At 41.4% G+C, this 18,386-nt stretch overlaps 1 protein-coding gene across 1 annotated transcript in view; it reads right to left on the reverse strand.

Moving 5' to 3' along the window:
* Cfap61 (cilia and flagella associated protein 61) overlaps positions 1-18,386 on the reverse strand; it is a 273,757-nt gene that overhangs the window by 159,876 nt on the left and 95,495 nt on the right. Inside the window, exons 14-15 of the mRNA XM_042055131.1 lie at positions 13,464-13,590; positions 11,749-11,826 (exon numbers count right to left, since the gene is read on the reverse strand). Of these exons, the coding sequence (XP_041911065.1) occupies positions 11,749-11,826; positions 13,464-13,590 (205 nt within the window). The remainder of the gene's footprint in view (positions 1-11,748; positions 11,827-13,463; positions 13,591-18,386) is intronic.

An 18,386-nucleotide genomic window follows, 5' to 3' on the forward strand; every position in this document is an offset into this window, starting at 1 on the left:
CAGCGAGTCAGGGCAAGTGACTGAGCACAAGTATCTGAATGTCAGTAGACAGGCTCCCTGGTCTCCTGGATTTGTTACCAATCACCGGCTAGTGCAGGAATGTCCCATCTCGGAGTTATACCCATTAGCACACAACTTGGCTGAGAAGAAAGAACCCTAACAGGGTATGGCATTCCTCCCTCTGCTCCTGTGACACATAAGTGATTTATGCAATGGGAGGCAATTTAAGGAACTCAAGAGTGTTTCCTCGGGGAGGAAAATCCTGGGCACAGTGCTCCTGTCTTCATGGACCTTTGTCTCTTCACACTACAGTGGAATCAGGATTCAAACGTGCTAACTGTGTACTGCGCAGCCTCGCCTCCTTCACCACTCTAGTGCGCACCATTGAGAGCAGGGAAGGAAGAGGGATAATCCAAAGTGCATGTGACTGTCCCTGATGACAGGAAAATTCATTTTTGACAAATATGGCCTCCAAGTCTCTACTGTAAACCCATGGAGTGCAAATCCAAACATAGTATAAATAGCAGCCACACCAAATGAAAAATCAAACCGAATGCAGATGGAAAAATACAGTTTCAAGAACAGAGACTGAAGAATATGAAGAACTCAATTTGTGACCAGCAAGCTGTGACAGCTTTCAATATGTATACCAATGTCCCCTCCCTAGCCCGCCAGCACCCAGCTTCTATTCCAAAGCACAGCAGAAATTGCAACCACGCAGCAAGTGGTGGCACCCCAGAGCAATTCTGGCAGCCTTTCAATCTTCATTGGCCCTGTGATGGCTTTTATACCACAAGACTTTAATTACCAAGGAAACATTGCTCATTATAAAATAAAAAGAGTGATATAGGCAAGGCTGAGAAATCTTTGAAAAGGAAAAGGCAGGGAGCTAATGGGGGTCATTAACTTCAAAACAGCAGATGGGCCACGTGCCTCTAATTTTATTCTCATCCCAAGTCCCTTAAATAAGAAGAACATTTTTTATTTAGATTTTTTTATTTAAATTTTCGAGAAAGAATAATGGGGTAGAAGAGAGGCAAACGTGTAAGGCAGTGTTACCGTGAAAGGAAACTTTATGGCTTGATTAAACCTTCTTATCTGTGTCCACACTGGGGTTCCTGCCTGCCTATTGCTACTACATCCAGGAGTACACGTGGGAGTGAAAGAATGGATGCCCACTTCCCAGTTGGTCAGGTGGGTAGCCCTGCCAGTATCAGTGGAGAAGAAGTGGAGAGCCACATCCATGCCTGCCACCCACACTGGCGATTCAGTCTTTCATTCATGACACAGACTTGTGAGACACTAATATGACAGACAAGAGGGGAGAAACATGACTTGCTACAGTGAGGAAAGGGATAACTCAGATGACAGGGAAGAATTTTCAAAATCAATGTAATGCTCTCATAGATTCCTGAAAGAAATCTTGCTTATAACACAATTTGTTATCAAGAAGAAACTGTAAGTGAAGAAGGGAAAGACATGGAAGTTAAATATAGAAACTCTGAAACAAAGATTCCAAAAGAAGAACTGGATATATTAAAATCGTAGTCAGAGACTGAATTAGAAAGTCAGAAAACTAATGTCAAGAAAATATTTTCAAGTAACAAATAAGACATACATTTATTAAGAACCGCAGGTAAGACAACACCTACTGCCCTTTAATACTTCTCAAAGCCTGCCGTCAAATCCAGACTGCACTGCATCCCCTGGGCTCCACACTAGGGCCCACAGCCCGGACAGCTGTATCAGAGGCCCAAGTGGTCCTAGCAAATCCAGGGAAGACATTACCCATTGCCCACAAAACCCCTTTAAATCTGCCCAACAACCCCAAACTGCACCCTCCCCGGGCCCTATACTAGGGGCCAAATACCCTACAACCTTAAGGGAGGCCAGGCTGGTCCTAAGAATCCCAGGTAAAACACTGCCCACTGTCCACAAACCCCTTTAAGCCTGATCAACAACCCCAGACTACACACACTATCCCAATTCCCCCACCCCCTCTCCATATCCTGGTCTACAACTTTGGAAGAAGACTTCCATTTTACCAGGAGCCAGGTCAGATCTAGGGGCCCGTAGGCCACCAAACCTCAGAGGGGATACCCTACTGGACCTGAAGACATGCTAGTTACCAGAACCCTTGGATCTTTAAACCATAATACCAGAGAAGAAAGAGAAACCAAGGAACAAAATACCCATCCAACAAAGACAAACAGATAAATCAACACCTAAATCTAGATACCTAAATGCCAGTGTAAGAACACAATCAACACAAATAACAGAAAGGGCAATATGGTATCACCAGAGCCCAGTTTTCCTACAACAGCAAGAATTGAACAATTCAACACAATTGAAGCACAAGAAAATGACCTTAAACTTACTTTATGAAAATAATAGATGTCTTTAAAGATGATATGAACAAATCCCTTAAAGAAATAGAGGAAAAAACAAACAAACAAAAAAAAACAAAAATTGGAAAGACTCAATAAATACCTAAAAGAAAGCCAAGAAAAAAAATCAGGTGAAGAAAACTGTTCAAGACCTGAAATGGAAATAGAAGCAATAAAGAAAACACAAAATGAGGGAATCCTAGAAGTGAAAAATCTGGGTAAGCAAACAGGAACTATAGATGTAAACAGCACCAACAGAATACAAGAGATGAAAGAATGTCAGGCATTGAAGACACAATAAAGGAAATAAATTCATCTGTTAAAGAAAATGTTAAATCTAAAACATTCCTAACAAAAAGCATCGAGGAAATCTGGGACACTAGGAAAAGACAAAACATAAGAATAATAGGAATAGAAGAAGGAGAAGAAACCCAGCTCAAAACCCAGAGAATATATTTAACAAAATCATAGAAGAAAAAATTCCCAGCCTAAAGAGGATGTAGTTTTAAAGGTGTAAGAAGCTTACAGAATACCAAATAGATTGAGTCAAATTAAAATCCCTTCACTACATAATAATAAAAACACTATAAACATGCAGAACAATGTTGTAGGACAATGATCATTTATCCTGTCACTTGTGTTATTTTTAATAAAATGCTGATTGGCCAGTAGCCAGGTAGGAAGTATAGGCAGGGTGACCAGGTAGGAAGTAGAGGTGGGGCAATGAGAACAGGAGAATGCTGAACATAGGCACCTGGGAAAGCCCAGGGAAGCCTGCATCCTGCCTGAGTTTCTACAGTGCAGAAAAAACTGGACCCAGAAGCCAGCCGCACAGTTGCAGAGGAGAAAATATAAAGGACTGCAGCTAGCGGCTACTCAGGGCCACTGTGCAGGAATTTTATACCCAAATGAATGACGTGGAGCCTGACAGCGGCTTTCCCAGGTGCCTATGTTCAGCATTGTTACCTTGCTATTCTTGTGCTTGTGCAACTGCTGACCAATTAGGGACCTCCGCAGAGCACACAGTCTGGGATTTACACTAAATAACTGTTTTTAATCTGAGCTTATCTTTCAACATTTAACTCTAAAATCAGATTCAAACTGACCACGAAGCTACAAGTATGCCCCAACAACTACTGGCAAGTAATAGTTATTGCACCTACTCCAGTTCAAACTCAACCATGGGTAAGATTTATAATTTAAAATATAGATCATAAATTTATAATTTAAAATGGCAAGGTTATGGACAATTTAACAATCTAGGAGTTCAATAACTTTTTTTACTTATACCATGTATGATGTTATGCAAGGTTTATATGATTTCCCTCCTACATCCCTCTATTTGATTCTGGGTATTAGTTTTGTCCTTTATATTTTCTCCTTAAAAACATGGTTTGATAATAGGGCCAAGAATGAGGCACATTTAGAAATGACACAGTCTTTACAGACTGATAATGATCAACTAAAAGGGAAATTCAGCACTCCAGAGAAGGATACAACCAATTTGACAACAAAATCCAGTCAATGACAGAGGGTGCTGAGACATTGTCTGAGAGAATTCGTGCTGTTGAATGTACTAATTGGACTCTGTTGAAGAGTTATGATAGATTAATAGAATGTCTTTCTAGGAAGGTAATATTCATGCTATAAAAGTTATATCCAAGGATGAGATGTTTATTATCTTTACTGGACAGACTTCACACCTTGGAATCCTCAATGAGGGCATTAGAACAGATCACTGGACAGGAGGAGATCCAGACTCTACAAAAGGCAGTTGTAAAAAGATTTGAAAAGATAGAGGAATGTAGCAAATTTGATGACCAGGGACAAAAGGTACAAAGACAAAATGTAGCCTCATCACTATGTACCAAACTCTGGGATAGCTTACCCAGAGTTCTAACTGTTTTTCTGGTGATATCATCAGAAAGAGCATCTGGCACCAAATACCCTAAGGTATTTGACTAATCTAAAGGAAATTAGACATGCAGTTGTATCTTATGGAATACATCTATCTTTCATTAGAGAAATGGTCAAAACATGGGCTTCAAGTAACAAAGCAACACCACAAGATTGGATTCAGTTAATCTCAGCAGTCCTAGAAAATAGACATCAGTTGCTTTTGAAGTGTTATTGGAGAGAAAAATTGAAAATTTTAGAGCAACAGGGAAAAGCAAAAGGACTTGAGATTTCCCAAGATCAAATTCTGGGTGAGGGACTTTACTCTGATCCTCAGGATCAGGCTCTTTATGATGAACACACCTTGTCCCTATGTAGCACAGCAGCTTTAAATGCTTGAGACAGGATTCAGGAACTAGGAAAAAGAATTGAATCATATATTAGGGTTAAACAGGGTCAGAGAGAACACTTTAGTGACTTTTTACAAAGATTAACTAAGATTGTACAAATAGGGGCAACAGACCCAGAAGTTAGACATGTACTAATTGAATCTTTGGCTTTTGAGAATGTCAACTTAGGATGCAAAAGGATCCTTGGGCATTTAAGGTCAGATCAACACCAATGGATGAATTGATTTTGCATATATTGAATGTTGAGATACTTGACTATAGTACTGAAGCTTGGGTAGGAGAAGCAATTTCCAATGGTATGAGGAGACATCAAAATACCAAAGGTTTTAATTGTGATAGAATAGGACATCTGAAAATGGATTGTAGACAAGAAATTCCTAGAAATAATGTCTCCTCTGAGAATAGTAAGAATAGGAGGATTCAGCCTTCAGATATATGTAGGAGCTGTGGCAAAGGCTGACATTGAACCAATAAATATAGGTCAACAAAAAACAGACAAGGCAACCTGAAACATTAGAAAAGTCCTTGGGGGGCCTCTTGCAGGCTCCCATGACAAACGTGATCCTATCATTCCCAGTTACTGTGGAAAACGTGTCTCACCAGGAAAATTTAAAAATCCAGTGCCTTCTGTAAAAAACCATACTGGTCTGGATGATGGAAAAGATGTGGAGGATGAATCAAATACTCCAGTAGGACATAGGAAATGTATATTCTGGCAGACTTCTATAAATGATCAAACACCAAAGCTAAGAGTGTGTATAAATGGTATTTTTATTGAAGGCTTTCTAGACATGGATGAGGAAGTAAGTATCATTACTCTAGAATCTTGGCATCCAAATTGGCCTCTTCAAGAGGTAGATGTTCAGTTTCTAGTGTTCTGGGGAAGATATTAGAAGATATAGACAAAGGTCACTGGTCATTAAATCAGAGACTTTTTCCACATAAGTTTATAATTTTTTACTTGGTTTATGTGGTTAAAAGGTCCATTCTAAGATAATATCATCCCTCTGCATTAAAATTCAATTAACAGGTATAGACCCAGCAGAGATTATAGTGCCCTTTACTGCTGATGAAATAAAAAAGTTATGAGAAGACAATGAACTATGGCAAAGTGCTTGTTAAAACAATCCTGTACAATAAGAGAACTTCTGGAGGTCTCACCATCCCTGATTTCAAGCTGTTCTACAGAGCTATAATAATAAAAATTACGAGGTATTGGCATAAAACAGACAAGTGGATCAATGCAATCGAATCTAAGGCCCAGATGTAAATTCACACACCTATGGACACCTGGTTTTCAACAAAGATGCCAAAATTATACAATGGAAAAAAGAAAGCATCTTCAACAAATAGTGCTGGTATAACTGGATGTCAGCAGGTAGAAGAACACAAATCAATCTGTATCTATCATCCTGCACAAAAATCGAGTCCAAGTGGATCAAAGACCTCAACATAAATCCAGATACACTGAATCTGATAGAAGAGAAAGTAATCTCAAACACATTGACACAGGAGACAACTTCCTGAACAGAACACTAATAGCACAGGCACTGTGGTTGACGATTAATAAATGGGACCTTAAGAAATTTAAAAGTTTCTGTAAGGCAAAGGACACTGACAATAGGGACAAAATGGCAGCCTACAAAGATCTTCACTAACCTCACATAGGAAAGAGTGCTGATCTCCAAGATATATAAAGGACTCAAGAAACTAGATATCAAAGTATCAAATAATCCAGTTTTCAAAGGGGGTACAGATCTAAAGAGAATTCTCAAAAGTAGAATCTCAAATGCCAAAAGACACTAAAGGAATTGCTCAACATCCTCAGTCATTAGGGAAATACAAATCAAAATGACTCTGAGATTCCCTTTTACACCAGCCAGAATGGCAAAGATCAAAAACACCGATTATAGCTTATGCTGGAGATGATATGGAGGAAAGGGAACACTTCTCCATTGCTGGTGGGAGTGCAAACTTGTACAGCTAGTTTGGACATCAGTATGGCAATTTTTCAGAAAATTGGGAATCAATCTACCTCAAGACCTAGCAATGCCACTCATATACCCAAAGGATACACACTCATACCACAAAGACATTTGCTCATCTGTGTTCATAGCAAAGGGAAATTCTGGCCTTGCCCTGGCCTTCCCCTGTAATCAGATTGATGACTACCTTAATTGTTATCATAGAACCTTCATCCAGCAACTGATGGAAGCATTAAGCAAATAAAAAGCAAACATTCAAAACCAAAATAAAACATCTCTCCTGTAGAAGGAACGGCGGGCTGTGTCCTGCCACCCGGCTAGCTTTGCTCAAAATAATTACACGGAAACTGTATTCTTTTAAAACACTGCCTGGCCCATTATCTGTAGCCTCTTATTAGTTAATTCTCACATCTTCCTTTAACCCATATTTAGTAATCCGTGTAGCACCACGAGGTGTGGCTTACCAGGAGAGATCTTAACCTGCGTCCATCTCAGAGAGGAGAATCATGGTGACTCACTATGGCAACTGCCTGAATCGTCTCCCCCTCTTTCCCAGAATTCTGTTCTGTCTACTCTGCCTACCTAATTTTCTGTCTCTTAAAGGGCCAAGACAGTTTTCTTTATTAATTAACCAATGAAAGTAACATAGACAGATAACTCTCCTCCATCACTCTCCAAAAGCAAAATAAATGGACGAAAACTCTCCACAAGACTCAAGAAAGACAAACCACTTTTTTTTTTTCCATTTACAAAGGTGTCTTAGTTAGGGTTTCTGTTCCTGCAACAAAAAACAATGATCAAAAAGCAAGTTGGGGAGCAAAAGATTTATTTGGCTTACACTTCCAGATCATAGCCCATCACTAGAGGAAGTCAGGACAGAAATCAAGCAGGGCTGGATCCTGGTGGCAGGAGCTGATGCAGAGGCCATGGAAATGGGCTGCTTAGTGGCTTGCTCCACATGACTTGCTCAGCCTGCTTTCTTATAGAAAACAGGACCACCAGTCCAGAGATGGCACCACCCACCATGAGTTGGGCTCTCCCCCATTGATCACTAAATGAGAAACTGCCTTACAGATAGATATCATGAAGGCTTTTCCTCAAGTGAGGCTCCTTTCTCTCATGACTCCAATTTGGGTCAAGCTGACACAAAACCAGCCAGTACAAAAGGATTAAGGGTGACGTTGTCCTCTAGTTAGATTTTATCAGTGACACTGGATATGGGAGACAATGACAGTTAAAACAAGCATTCTGAAGGTGAATACTTTGAGAATTTTATACACTATCAAATGAGTATCCAGTGTGAGGACAAAATGAAAACATCTAAGTGGGTAGAGTTAGAGAGACCTTGCTATGTGCCATCATCTATAAAAGCAACACAGACACATTGAATCAAAAAGAGAAATAAATGCAAGGAAGTATAAAGGAATAATTCTATACTCAGTAAACACCAAAAACCTAATGAATATCCATCAAAGAAACCTTCAATAACCAAAAAGTGGAAAACTTCCTTCAAACTGAAAATAATATGTTAAGTGAAGAAAATATAGAATTATCCCATTAAAATAAAGACAGCTACAAAAGTAGCCTTTATCAGCAGTACCACTCAACATTATTCATGCAATGAAATTGAAAACAAAACAAAACAAACAAACAAACAAAGGCATGAAGCCAGGCATAGTGGTCACATTCGTAATCTCAGCACTTGGTGCAGAGTTCAAGCTCGTTCTTGGCTACACAGCAAGCATGAGGCTTCAAGAGAGGGGGAGGATGAAGGGACCAGGATAGCCACCATACAGGCTTTTCTACAACGTCTCTTCTCTCTCTCTCTCTTTCTCTCTCTCTCTCTCTCTCTCTCTCTCTCTCTCTCTCTCTCTCTCTCTCTCTCTCTCCCTCGCTCCCTCTCTCTCTCCCTCCCCCCTCCCTCACACACACACTGATAGGAGGAGTGCATGCCTCTGTCGTTTGGCTCTGACCATGACCCTGACTGCTCTTAGCAATGCAATGTCCTGAAAGTGACGCTGTGTGGTGGGGGGGGGGGGGGAGAGGGCGGGGGAGAGATGGTGGGGAGGAGCAATTTTTAAACTCTCAGAGTGAAAAAGAAAGAATAATTGAGTACAAGATTAATATACAAAATTTTGTGGTCTTCCTACATCCTAAAGCAAACATCTAGAAAGTACAAGAAGAGGTATCTACATATAGTACCGAGAAAAAAATTATAAAGTATGTAGAAAAATCATGAGCGTTTTAGAGTATACGGGGGAAGGGTCATAACAGGAGACAGATGGTATGTTCAAATTAGGATAATTGGAGGTAGGCTCAACAAATGAAGTATTTACAGAGATGAGGAGGGTGTAAGGAAGTCAACAGGGACTGTGAGAGAACAACTGCAAGCCATTAGTGGCCTCGGTGGGTGGACTAGGTGGAAGACTGGTCCCAGAAACCCACAGAGAGAGCACCCTGGAGAAAAGACCACAGTTAAAAGGCCAGTGGGTTTAGTGTGAGCTCAGCCAGATATAGACACGTCAGTTACCCTGTCCTCCCTCCTCCTGTCAAGGCTTCCCCTGGGCCAAAGCCAACAGAAGGCCCAAAGGCAAGGGCCTGCATAGCTGTCAGTTCAGCCAGGCTCACAGGACAGAGGAAGGTAGAGGAAGGCAGCCAGCAGGCCTGCAGGTCGGGTAAAGGTCTGACTGCATTTTGTTTTCATTATTATTAAAAAACAACAACAAACTATTTAAGGCTGGGTACATTACAGAGAGAGAGAGAGAGAGAGAGAGAGAGAGAGAGAGAGAGAGAGAGAGAGAGGGAGGGAAGGAGGGAAGGAGGGAGAAGGAGGGAGGAAGGAAGACGGAGGGAGAGAGGAAGGGAGGGAAAGAGACGGAGGGAGGGAGACAAGAGGGAGTCTCGTGTTCTGGAGACTGGAAATGCACCATGTTGGTCTGGGCTCTGCTGAAGGCCTCCAGGCAGAGTGGTGATGGCATGTACCCATATGATAGAAAGACGGAAGAGGAGAAAAGGGGCTGTCTCACTCTTTCTATAACAATTCACTTTTATTAACTCACCGGGACGCCCATGAACTACTTAATCTCTTTCACAGGCAGTACCCCCAATGACCCATCAACTTCCCAACAACCTCTTAAAGTCCCTACCACTTGACGCTGTCGTACTGGGAAAAGCTTACAAGTGTGTATCTTCAGAGGGCAAACTTATATTGTCTCCAAACTGTACCACTGACCCAAAAACATATACGAAAAAAATTACCAAAGAACCAGGAAAAACAAACTGCTTTTATAATTCACACAGGCATAGCCAAGTCATGGTTGGTATTAGAAAGTTGACCCAGAGGGAGACATGTCTAAGAAAATCTAGATAAAGAAGGCAAATGGGAGCCGACTGTGCTCAGAGACCTGTAATGCCAGCACTTGGGAGTTGGAGGCAGGAAGATCAATAGTTCAAGTTCACATTCAATTTCATGGCAAGATAATAAACACAAGGCTAGCCTGGGCTACATGAGCTATTTGAGACCGTATTTCAATAAAACAAACAAACAAACAAACCCAAAGAAGACCAATGAAAGCAGCCTCTGTTACTAAATATCCAACATGAAGGAAGGGCTGGAGAGATGGCTCAGCTTTAAGAGCACTGGCTGCTCTTCCAGGGGACCCCAGCACCCACATGGTGGTTTACTGTAACTCCAGTCCCAAGGGATCTGACACCCTCTTCTGGCCTCAGAGGGCATCAGGCATGCTTGTGGTAAACAGACATACATGCCGGCAAAATACCTATACACATAATATTTTTTTAAGTTATTTTAAAGATGTGATAATATAATGGGCATCAAAAATAAATGGTTAACATGGTCTAGAATGTAAATGGACACAGGCATATAGAAAATTAATAAATGTGAAAGCAGTATTTTAAGTCAGCAGAAAAAAAGGACTACTAAGTAATAAATGTGTTGGAATAACTGCATTAGAAAAAATATAAAATGGCATACCCACTGGCAACACACACACACTCACACACACACACACACACGTAACTGAATGCAAAAGAAGGATGCTAACAAAGATGAGTGACCAACTATAGGAGTCATCCTTTGGTGTCGGCAGTGGATAGGTTGTTGCTGTCATTGTTGTTGCTGCTGCTGTTGTTGCTGTCATTTTATTATTTCAATGGTGGGAGTGTGGTGATATTTTATGATCTAACAAATAAAGCTTGCCACACTAGTTAACCACAGAGGTCAGGCAGTGGTGGTCACACCTTTAATCCCAGTCCTTGAGGCAGAGGCAGACAAGGCCACCCTGGGCTACATGAAATTGATTCAGTCTAAAAGAGAAACAGAGCTCACACAAAGGTGATCCCAGCAGTTGGGATCACACACCTTTAATCCCAGCATTAGGCAAGTAGAGACAGGAGTGATATGGTTGGGCAGATAGAGAAATAAAAGGCTGGAGGAGAAAGGAGCTCAATGCAGTCTGAAGAGACAGTGTGAGGACAGGATCGCCCCTTTGGTCTGGCATTGGTAGAGGTAAGAACTCTGGTGGTTGGCCACTCTGCTTCTCTGATCCTTCAGATTTCACCCCTTGATAGCTTACTCTGGGTTTTTATCATTAAGACCAATTAGAATTTGTGCTATGTGGGGAGTTTATTAGAATTTTAGGAATGAGAATCTTTTCATGTTTGCAGTATTCCACACGTGTGTGTGTTCTGTTTTCTTTGTTTGTTGTTTCATGACAGGGTCTCACTATGTAGCCCTGGCTGTCCTCAAACTCCCTCTGTAAACCAAGATGGCCTCAAAATCATAGAAATCCACCTGACTCTGTGCTGGGATTAAAGGCGCACAAAACTCCACCTGACAAATTCAAACATTTTTAACTTAAAAAGGGAGAGTCTTGAAAGACTGCCAAGTGGGAGACAGGTTCATGGCCAAACACTTTAGGGACAGGATTTATTCATGTTAAGTAAAAGTAAAAACCTCCAAAGAGGCACCGTGTGCTGGCTGATACATGGATATAGAAAGTCACAATCAAGCAAGTCACAATCACAATGAATGGCGGCTTCCTTACTTACCATTTCTTTTCTGATCACGGCAATGCCAACTATCTGATCTGCAACTTCAGCTACAAACACCTGCAGAGCTGTTCCATCCTGCAAAGGAAAGGTGCGTTTTGTTAAGACCCTGGAAAGCATCACCACCAAGGTCTCTAAAATCAGCCGCTGGGGCATCCATGACTAGGATGCAGCCACCAGCCTTGACTGCAGTCACCACGGTAACAGAACCAACACTCGGCAACATTTACAATCCTAGGTGCTACACTCACGGCTCGCTTCATCTTCAGCCCCACGCTCTGATGTGAGAATTATTATTCCATCTATTTTATTTAAAAGACAACAAGGCTTAGGAAACTGGGTAAGTGAGCCCATGAGGCATGAGTCCATGATTCAAACCTCAGTCCCTTTTACACAGAAGCCGCTTCTACCCCAGTGCTTCCCAACTTTTATGACCTCAGGACATCAACTCAGTAAGGACTCCAAAGAAATTCCTATTGGAAATTAAAACTGAAAAGACATGAGTTTGCTTTAAAAATTCACTAGTAAAATGAAAATTTAAACTAGCTGTTTTATTTAAAAGAATAACGATTGTATTTTTACATAAAATATATATTTTACATAAAAACAATTTATAGACATAAATCATATTTTCTTAGCAAAAGAAACCTTATATTTTCCTAAACACAAATATTTCAAGTGACATTGTTTTCTGTTTTTGCAAATCGCTTTGATCTGGCTTAGTGGACAGCAGAATCTGCACATCTGCTTTTATAGTCAACCTGCTGTTTTGGTACAAATACATAAAAAAAAATCTGATCTGTCTTCACAACATATAGTTAGAAAAGACAAGCATCCAGGCATCTTTCCATGGAACTGTGGCTATCCTCTGAGACTCCACAACTGGTAGTGTCTGAAGCTAGCTGCAACACGTCATCCGACAACCCTACTGATGAACACTGTATGCACTACTGCGCTAAAAACCCAAGCGTTTGTTTTAACTGACTCTTTACACGTTCACTCACGGATGCTTTGATAACACTGCCCCATGTTAACTAGAAAATACTGACTCATCAAGCTGCCCAGATTTCCCAGTCTCATGACGTCACACTTTTCGTCACCGGTGTCATCGGAAGCGTTGCCCTAGGCATTGCACAACTATCAAGCTCAAGATGGCCGGTACTGATTTTCTCATTTTCTATTTTCTTTTCTGACTAGATATTATCACAGGGAGCAAGTGATTCTCGTTTTATCAGGTCGATAGGCTCGTGTTATTAATTTTAAAGAAAGGCTAGTTAAATACCCAAGTCCAAAAAAAAAAGCAGTTTTTCTTTTTTCAAGTGAAAATGGAATTTTATAAAATAGCAGGTGGTCCAAGCGCATTTCATGCATTGGGAGAGGCGTTTTTCTCCTCAAGCACCCAACATGCTTCAGGATGCACCAGAGACGTGTCACAGAATGCTAAAATCCAATCTCAAGTGTGGCGATTCAACAGAGTTAAAAATGTTACTGCTTCATCAAGGCTCTTCCTTAAACTGCTTCTAGTTTCCCCTTCTAATCTAAATGAAGAGATAATTTTAGACCTACAAGCAGCTGTCGGGATATGTCAACCCCTCACCCCCAACAGGATTCTCTAAGTGATGCTCAAGGAAGCTTCAGACCCAAACCTTCATGGGTCATAATGGTCCCCTAAGGCCCAGGAAAATGAGGCTACAGCAGCCACCAGCAGTACTTACGGGATCTCTGCAAGCCTCATTGTACTGGGTGAAATCATCCAGTATCTGTCTACTCAGCACGAGCGTGCTGACAAGATTTTCAACACCAACAGTATCCACAAAACTGGCTAATCTTATCTTAATGGACCTGGACAAGAACAGAGATAGGTTTCTTGGTTATAGTACTAAAATAATATCACACTTACATAAAATAATATCTGATAATGTATATCTATGTAACATTGATATTACATAGATAAAAGTATATAAAAATAACTCTCCTCATTCAAGAATACCTAAAAGTAAGCAAAAAGTACAAAGAATAAAATCATTGATATTACAAACCAATGACAACACGAAGTTACATTTTAAGTATATATAATTTAAAAACATATAATTTTTTTCAGTTTTTTGAGACAGAGCTTCTCTGTAGCTTTGGAGCCTGTCCAGAAACTAGTTCCTGTAGACTAGGCTGGCCTCAGAATCACAGAGATCCACCTGACTCTGCTCCCTGAGTGCTGGGATTGAAGGCGTGCGCCACCACCACCTGGCAAATACATAGAATTTAGCACATATAATTTAAAATGTTCAGCATACTTTATTTCACATTGCATACAGAGAGTTAAAATGCCTCTCCCAAATTAAAAAAAAACAATTTAAAATTATTACATAATTTTCCCTTTCCCTTTCCTCCCTCCCACCCATTCTATGTACCTCCAAACACAGTTGCTCACTCTCAAATTCACTGCCACTTTTTTTGTTGCTTTTATGCATATGTACAAATACATAGTTACATAAATATGGCCTGTTGAGTCCATTTAGTATTGTGTGTATGCGTATGATTTTAGGGATGACCACTTGGAATTGGATAGCCAATTAGGGGCTCATCCTTGGGAGAGGCTAATTCTCTCTTCTCAGCAGTCATTAATGAGTTGCCTGTAGCTCTTTATCTGGGGGAGGAGCCTTTGACATTTCCCCCTTCCACAATAGCCTGACTATCAGCATCTCCATTGTTCAGGTCTTATAAGCAGCCATGTTGTCGAGGTCCATGGGTGTAGCTTCTATCATTTCTAGGAAACATGATCTCATTGCAGGCTTTCTGGTCCTCTGGCTCTTACAATCTCTCCCAAATTAAAAAACAAAAGAAATGTTTTATGCTGGAGAAATTACAATGCCTGGAGTTGGTTTTCTGTGAATACTCCCTACAGAGCCGGCCAAAGTTGCACCTAGTAAAGGGGCTCATTTTTGGAGCTTGATTCTCTGAGGTCGACATCTTAGGACTCTTAACATGTTCATCTGTAATTTTGTGTCTTCAAGCAAAGTTTAGTGAGACAAAAGAGCATGTCTAGGGGTTAGGGGCCATGGCTTATACTAGATTCTCACTTCCTTCTGTCTGTTCATTGACGAGTCTCCTCCCACCTGCTCCCTACTTCACCACCCCACCCTCACTAACGCCTCTCTTTGTAAATAGTGACAACTGAAATCTACCTTGGACATTGGATGGAGAGCCATGTGAAGGGTGTGGCAAAGATGTGGCTAAAGCCATCGTCTACCTGAAGCCAGGGATGAGGCTTAGACATAGAGAAAGTTGTAGAGTCTCTCTGGTCACGGGTTCCTCCCTTGGTAAGTAGAGTCAGACTACATATGGTTGGTGACCTTACCCATGCTGTCTTTATTTTAATAAAATAAAATAGTTTTAGTTTATCTTGGGGTAGAGTGTGCCAAGGATTGGAACAGTCATCCCACCGAAAGAAAATTTTGCTCCCCACATCCAGACAAGTTCCATATGTCTATTTTATAATGGGTCTGGGTGTCATATAAATAACCTTATATCTTGCTCTCTCTACTCAGTTTTATTACTAAACAGATCAATGTTACTCTTCTTAATAATAAACAATTCTAACTTAATTAACTCTTATTTGTGGTGAACATCTGATGTGGGATTCCCTTCTGCATGCTGTGAATACCATTGGTTAAGAAAAAATAACTGTCTTAGGCCTGTGATAGGGAAGAGCAGAGCTAGGCAGGGAAAACTAAACTGAATGCTAGAAGAAAGGAGGCGGAGTCAGGGGGAAGCTATGGAGCCGCCACTGGAGATGGACATGCGGGAACCTTGCCAGTAGGCCACGAGCCTCATTGTAAAATATAAAAGAAGTTAGAGCTAATAGGCCAAGCAGTGATTTAATTAATGCACTTTCTGTGTGGTTATTTCGGGGCTGAGCAGCCAGAAACAAACAAGCAGCCTCATACAACAAATAACTGTGCTTAAATTGTAATGCATGGTTACATATTATAAAGAAAATGATTTATTTGCAAGGATATATATGTGTACAATGATCTGGTTAAAACCTAATCAATTACTATCACCTCAATCATAATTATAAGCAATCGTTAAGGCGAAGATGAGAACTTGGCTCTGATATGGACAGTGTGCCCAAAAATCTAGTTCTGATAGATTAAAGGTGTAAACGTTAAAAAAAAAAAAAAGGCCAAATGTATTAGGGAAATAGAAGAAATGAAAACAATGTCCTACAAAATGTCCCTAACACCTTAGTCACAACACCCCAAAGGAAAACCTAAATGTCTATCAACTTAGAACATGGCATATGTACACAGTGAAATTATTCAGCCACGGAAGGGAATGAAGTGAAAAGATATGTTACATGTGACAAAGGTCATGTGTAAAACACTACACATTGTGCTGTTTCGTTTCTATGAAAGTTCCAGAATGGGCAAGTATATAGAGGTAGAAAGGACACCAGTCAGCTGTGGGGACAAGGTAACCAGTTGACTATTCAGTAGGCGTGGGTAGGCTTAGAGGTGACAAAAAATGAAAATATACAGAGGTGATGGGTGCACACCATTGTATATCTACTCAGAACCACTAAATTATTCAATTAAGCGAGAACATTATGCTATATTAATTACATCTCAATAAGCTATTATTGTATGTATGATATAGTCTATGTGTATATATGTATGAAATATCAAAGAAAGCAAAAAAGGAAAAGAAGGGAATGGCAACTAATAGTCAACCCAAAATGACGTGGTTACATAAGTAGCAGATGAATTAGCACTTAAGGCTGAGGTCACTATGAGAAAAATAACTTTTATTTGATAAAGTAAAATCTCAGTAGAGAACAATGCCAAGTCATCAAGTTTCTGCCGAAACAGTTTCAGGTTCCTGAAGTGAAAATTAATAGAAACTGATGTGAAATACTGTTCAAAATTTGGATAAGCTTAATCTGAAGGATGCGACAGCCTCCACGTGAGTAAACTCGGCATCAGCGGCCCCTTCCATCTGAGTGGGCCGCGGCTCTGCATTCCAGCAGCTGAGGCACAAATCACCAGCTTCATCTCGGCGTTCCTGCCTACCCCATCTCAGCCACACGGCCAGATGGGCTGGCCCTTTAAAATACGCCTGACTCCAACCATTTCCATCGCTCACCCCGGCTATCCCTCCTCCACCCACCGCTGGGATGCTACAACAGCAGCACCCCATGTCTCGGCGTGCTCCCCCTAGCTCCATCCTCAACGGAGATGTCAGGGTGATGATGCCTCTAAAATCCCGAGTCCTAGCGCGTGACTCCACAACACTAATCCCAGTAACTGCGCAGTTCGTGACCTCTTATGCCCCAGGCTCTTCTCAGAATACTGTTTCTGAGTGTGTAAAACAAGACACAAAGAATGAACAGCAGGTGAACTTAAATCGTTGTGATTAAGCAGCGGTCTATTGATTACTCTAATTTTTTGCACTGGTGCGCGTAAGTAATGAGCAACAACTGCAGATATCCGAAGCTGCAATATTGAAGGAAAACGAGGAGGAAGCAGCAGGGGCTGGCGACACCGCTGTGGATTGTCGTCTCCTTTCACAATGGAAGGAGGTGCTGGATTTCACGTGCAGCTTTGTGAAAATCAAGGATGTGATTTTCCACCTCGACTCCATCCACAGACCCTGGGCGAGAACACCAGTTATCTCGCCCACGGCGCTGAGATACAAGCAAAAATCACAGAGTGGCTTCGAGGACTCCCTGACCAGTTTCCTCTCCCGGGTCTTTTCTTCACACTCTCTCTGGATCTCGCACCTCTAACCTGTCTCCACATTGTGGGCTTCTTTCTTTCCCTGCCTCACCTTTCAGACCCCGTACTAGTCCCCAAACTCTGCTCTTGTGTGCCCTCATCATTTCTCACCCGAAACCCTCGCCTCTCAGCCCAGTGAACCCGGACCTGCCTGGATACCAACGGTGTATACAGACGTCACTGCAGGAGCTATGTCACCTAGCTCTGACCCCGCACACTCCCTGCCCTGTTTCTCTCTGTGCACTTCTTTCCTTCTCTTTGTTTTGTGGGCCATTCCTCCCCCATCTATTAGACTATGGATTCAAAGATGAAATTCCTGCCTCTGCTGCAACGCCATGGCTAGAACAACTCCCGGTGGACAGCAGCTGCCAAGGGAATGAATTACATAGCCCGTGTGGAAACAGTCAGAGAGTCCCATGCTTATGGCATGTCTTTCTGACTATGATAAGTACTACAATTATAAAGTGTGCAGCGGGAGCCAGGAAAGTAAATGAATATGAATACTGTCGTAGTTAGGGTTTCTGTTGCTGTCATGAAACACAGTGACCAAAAGCAGCTCTGAGAAGAGGGGGTTTGTTGTAGGCTTCCACATCATTGTTCATTAAAAGAAGTCAGGACAGGAACTCAACAAGAGCAAGAACTTGGAGATAAGAGCTTGTGCAGAGGCCATGGAAGAGTGCTGCTCACTAGTTTGCTCCTTATGGTTTACCCAGCCTGCTTTCTTATAGAAGCCAGGATCACCAGCCTAGGAGTGGCGCCACCTACAGTGGGCTAGGACCAACACAGGCCTGCCAGCAGCCTGATCTTACAAAGGCATTTTCTCCACTGACTCTCCCTCCTCTCTGATGACGCTAGCTTGGATCC

This window comes from Arvicola amphibius, chromosome 5 (assembly GCF_903992535.2).
Source record: "Arvicola amphibius chromosome 5, mArvAmp1.2, whole genome shotgun sequence".
NCBI classification, from domain to species: domain Eukaryota; kingdom Metazoa; phylum Chordata; class Mammalia; order Rodentia; family Cricetidae; genus Arvicola; species Arvicola amphibius.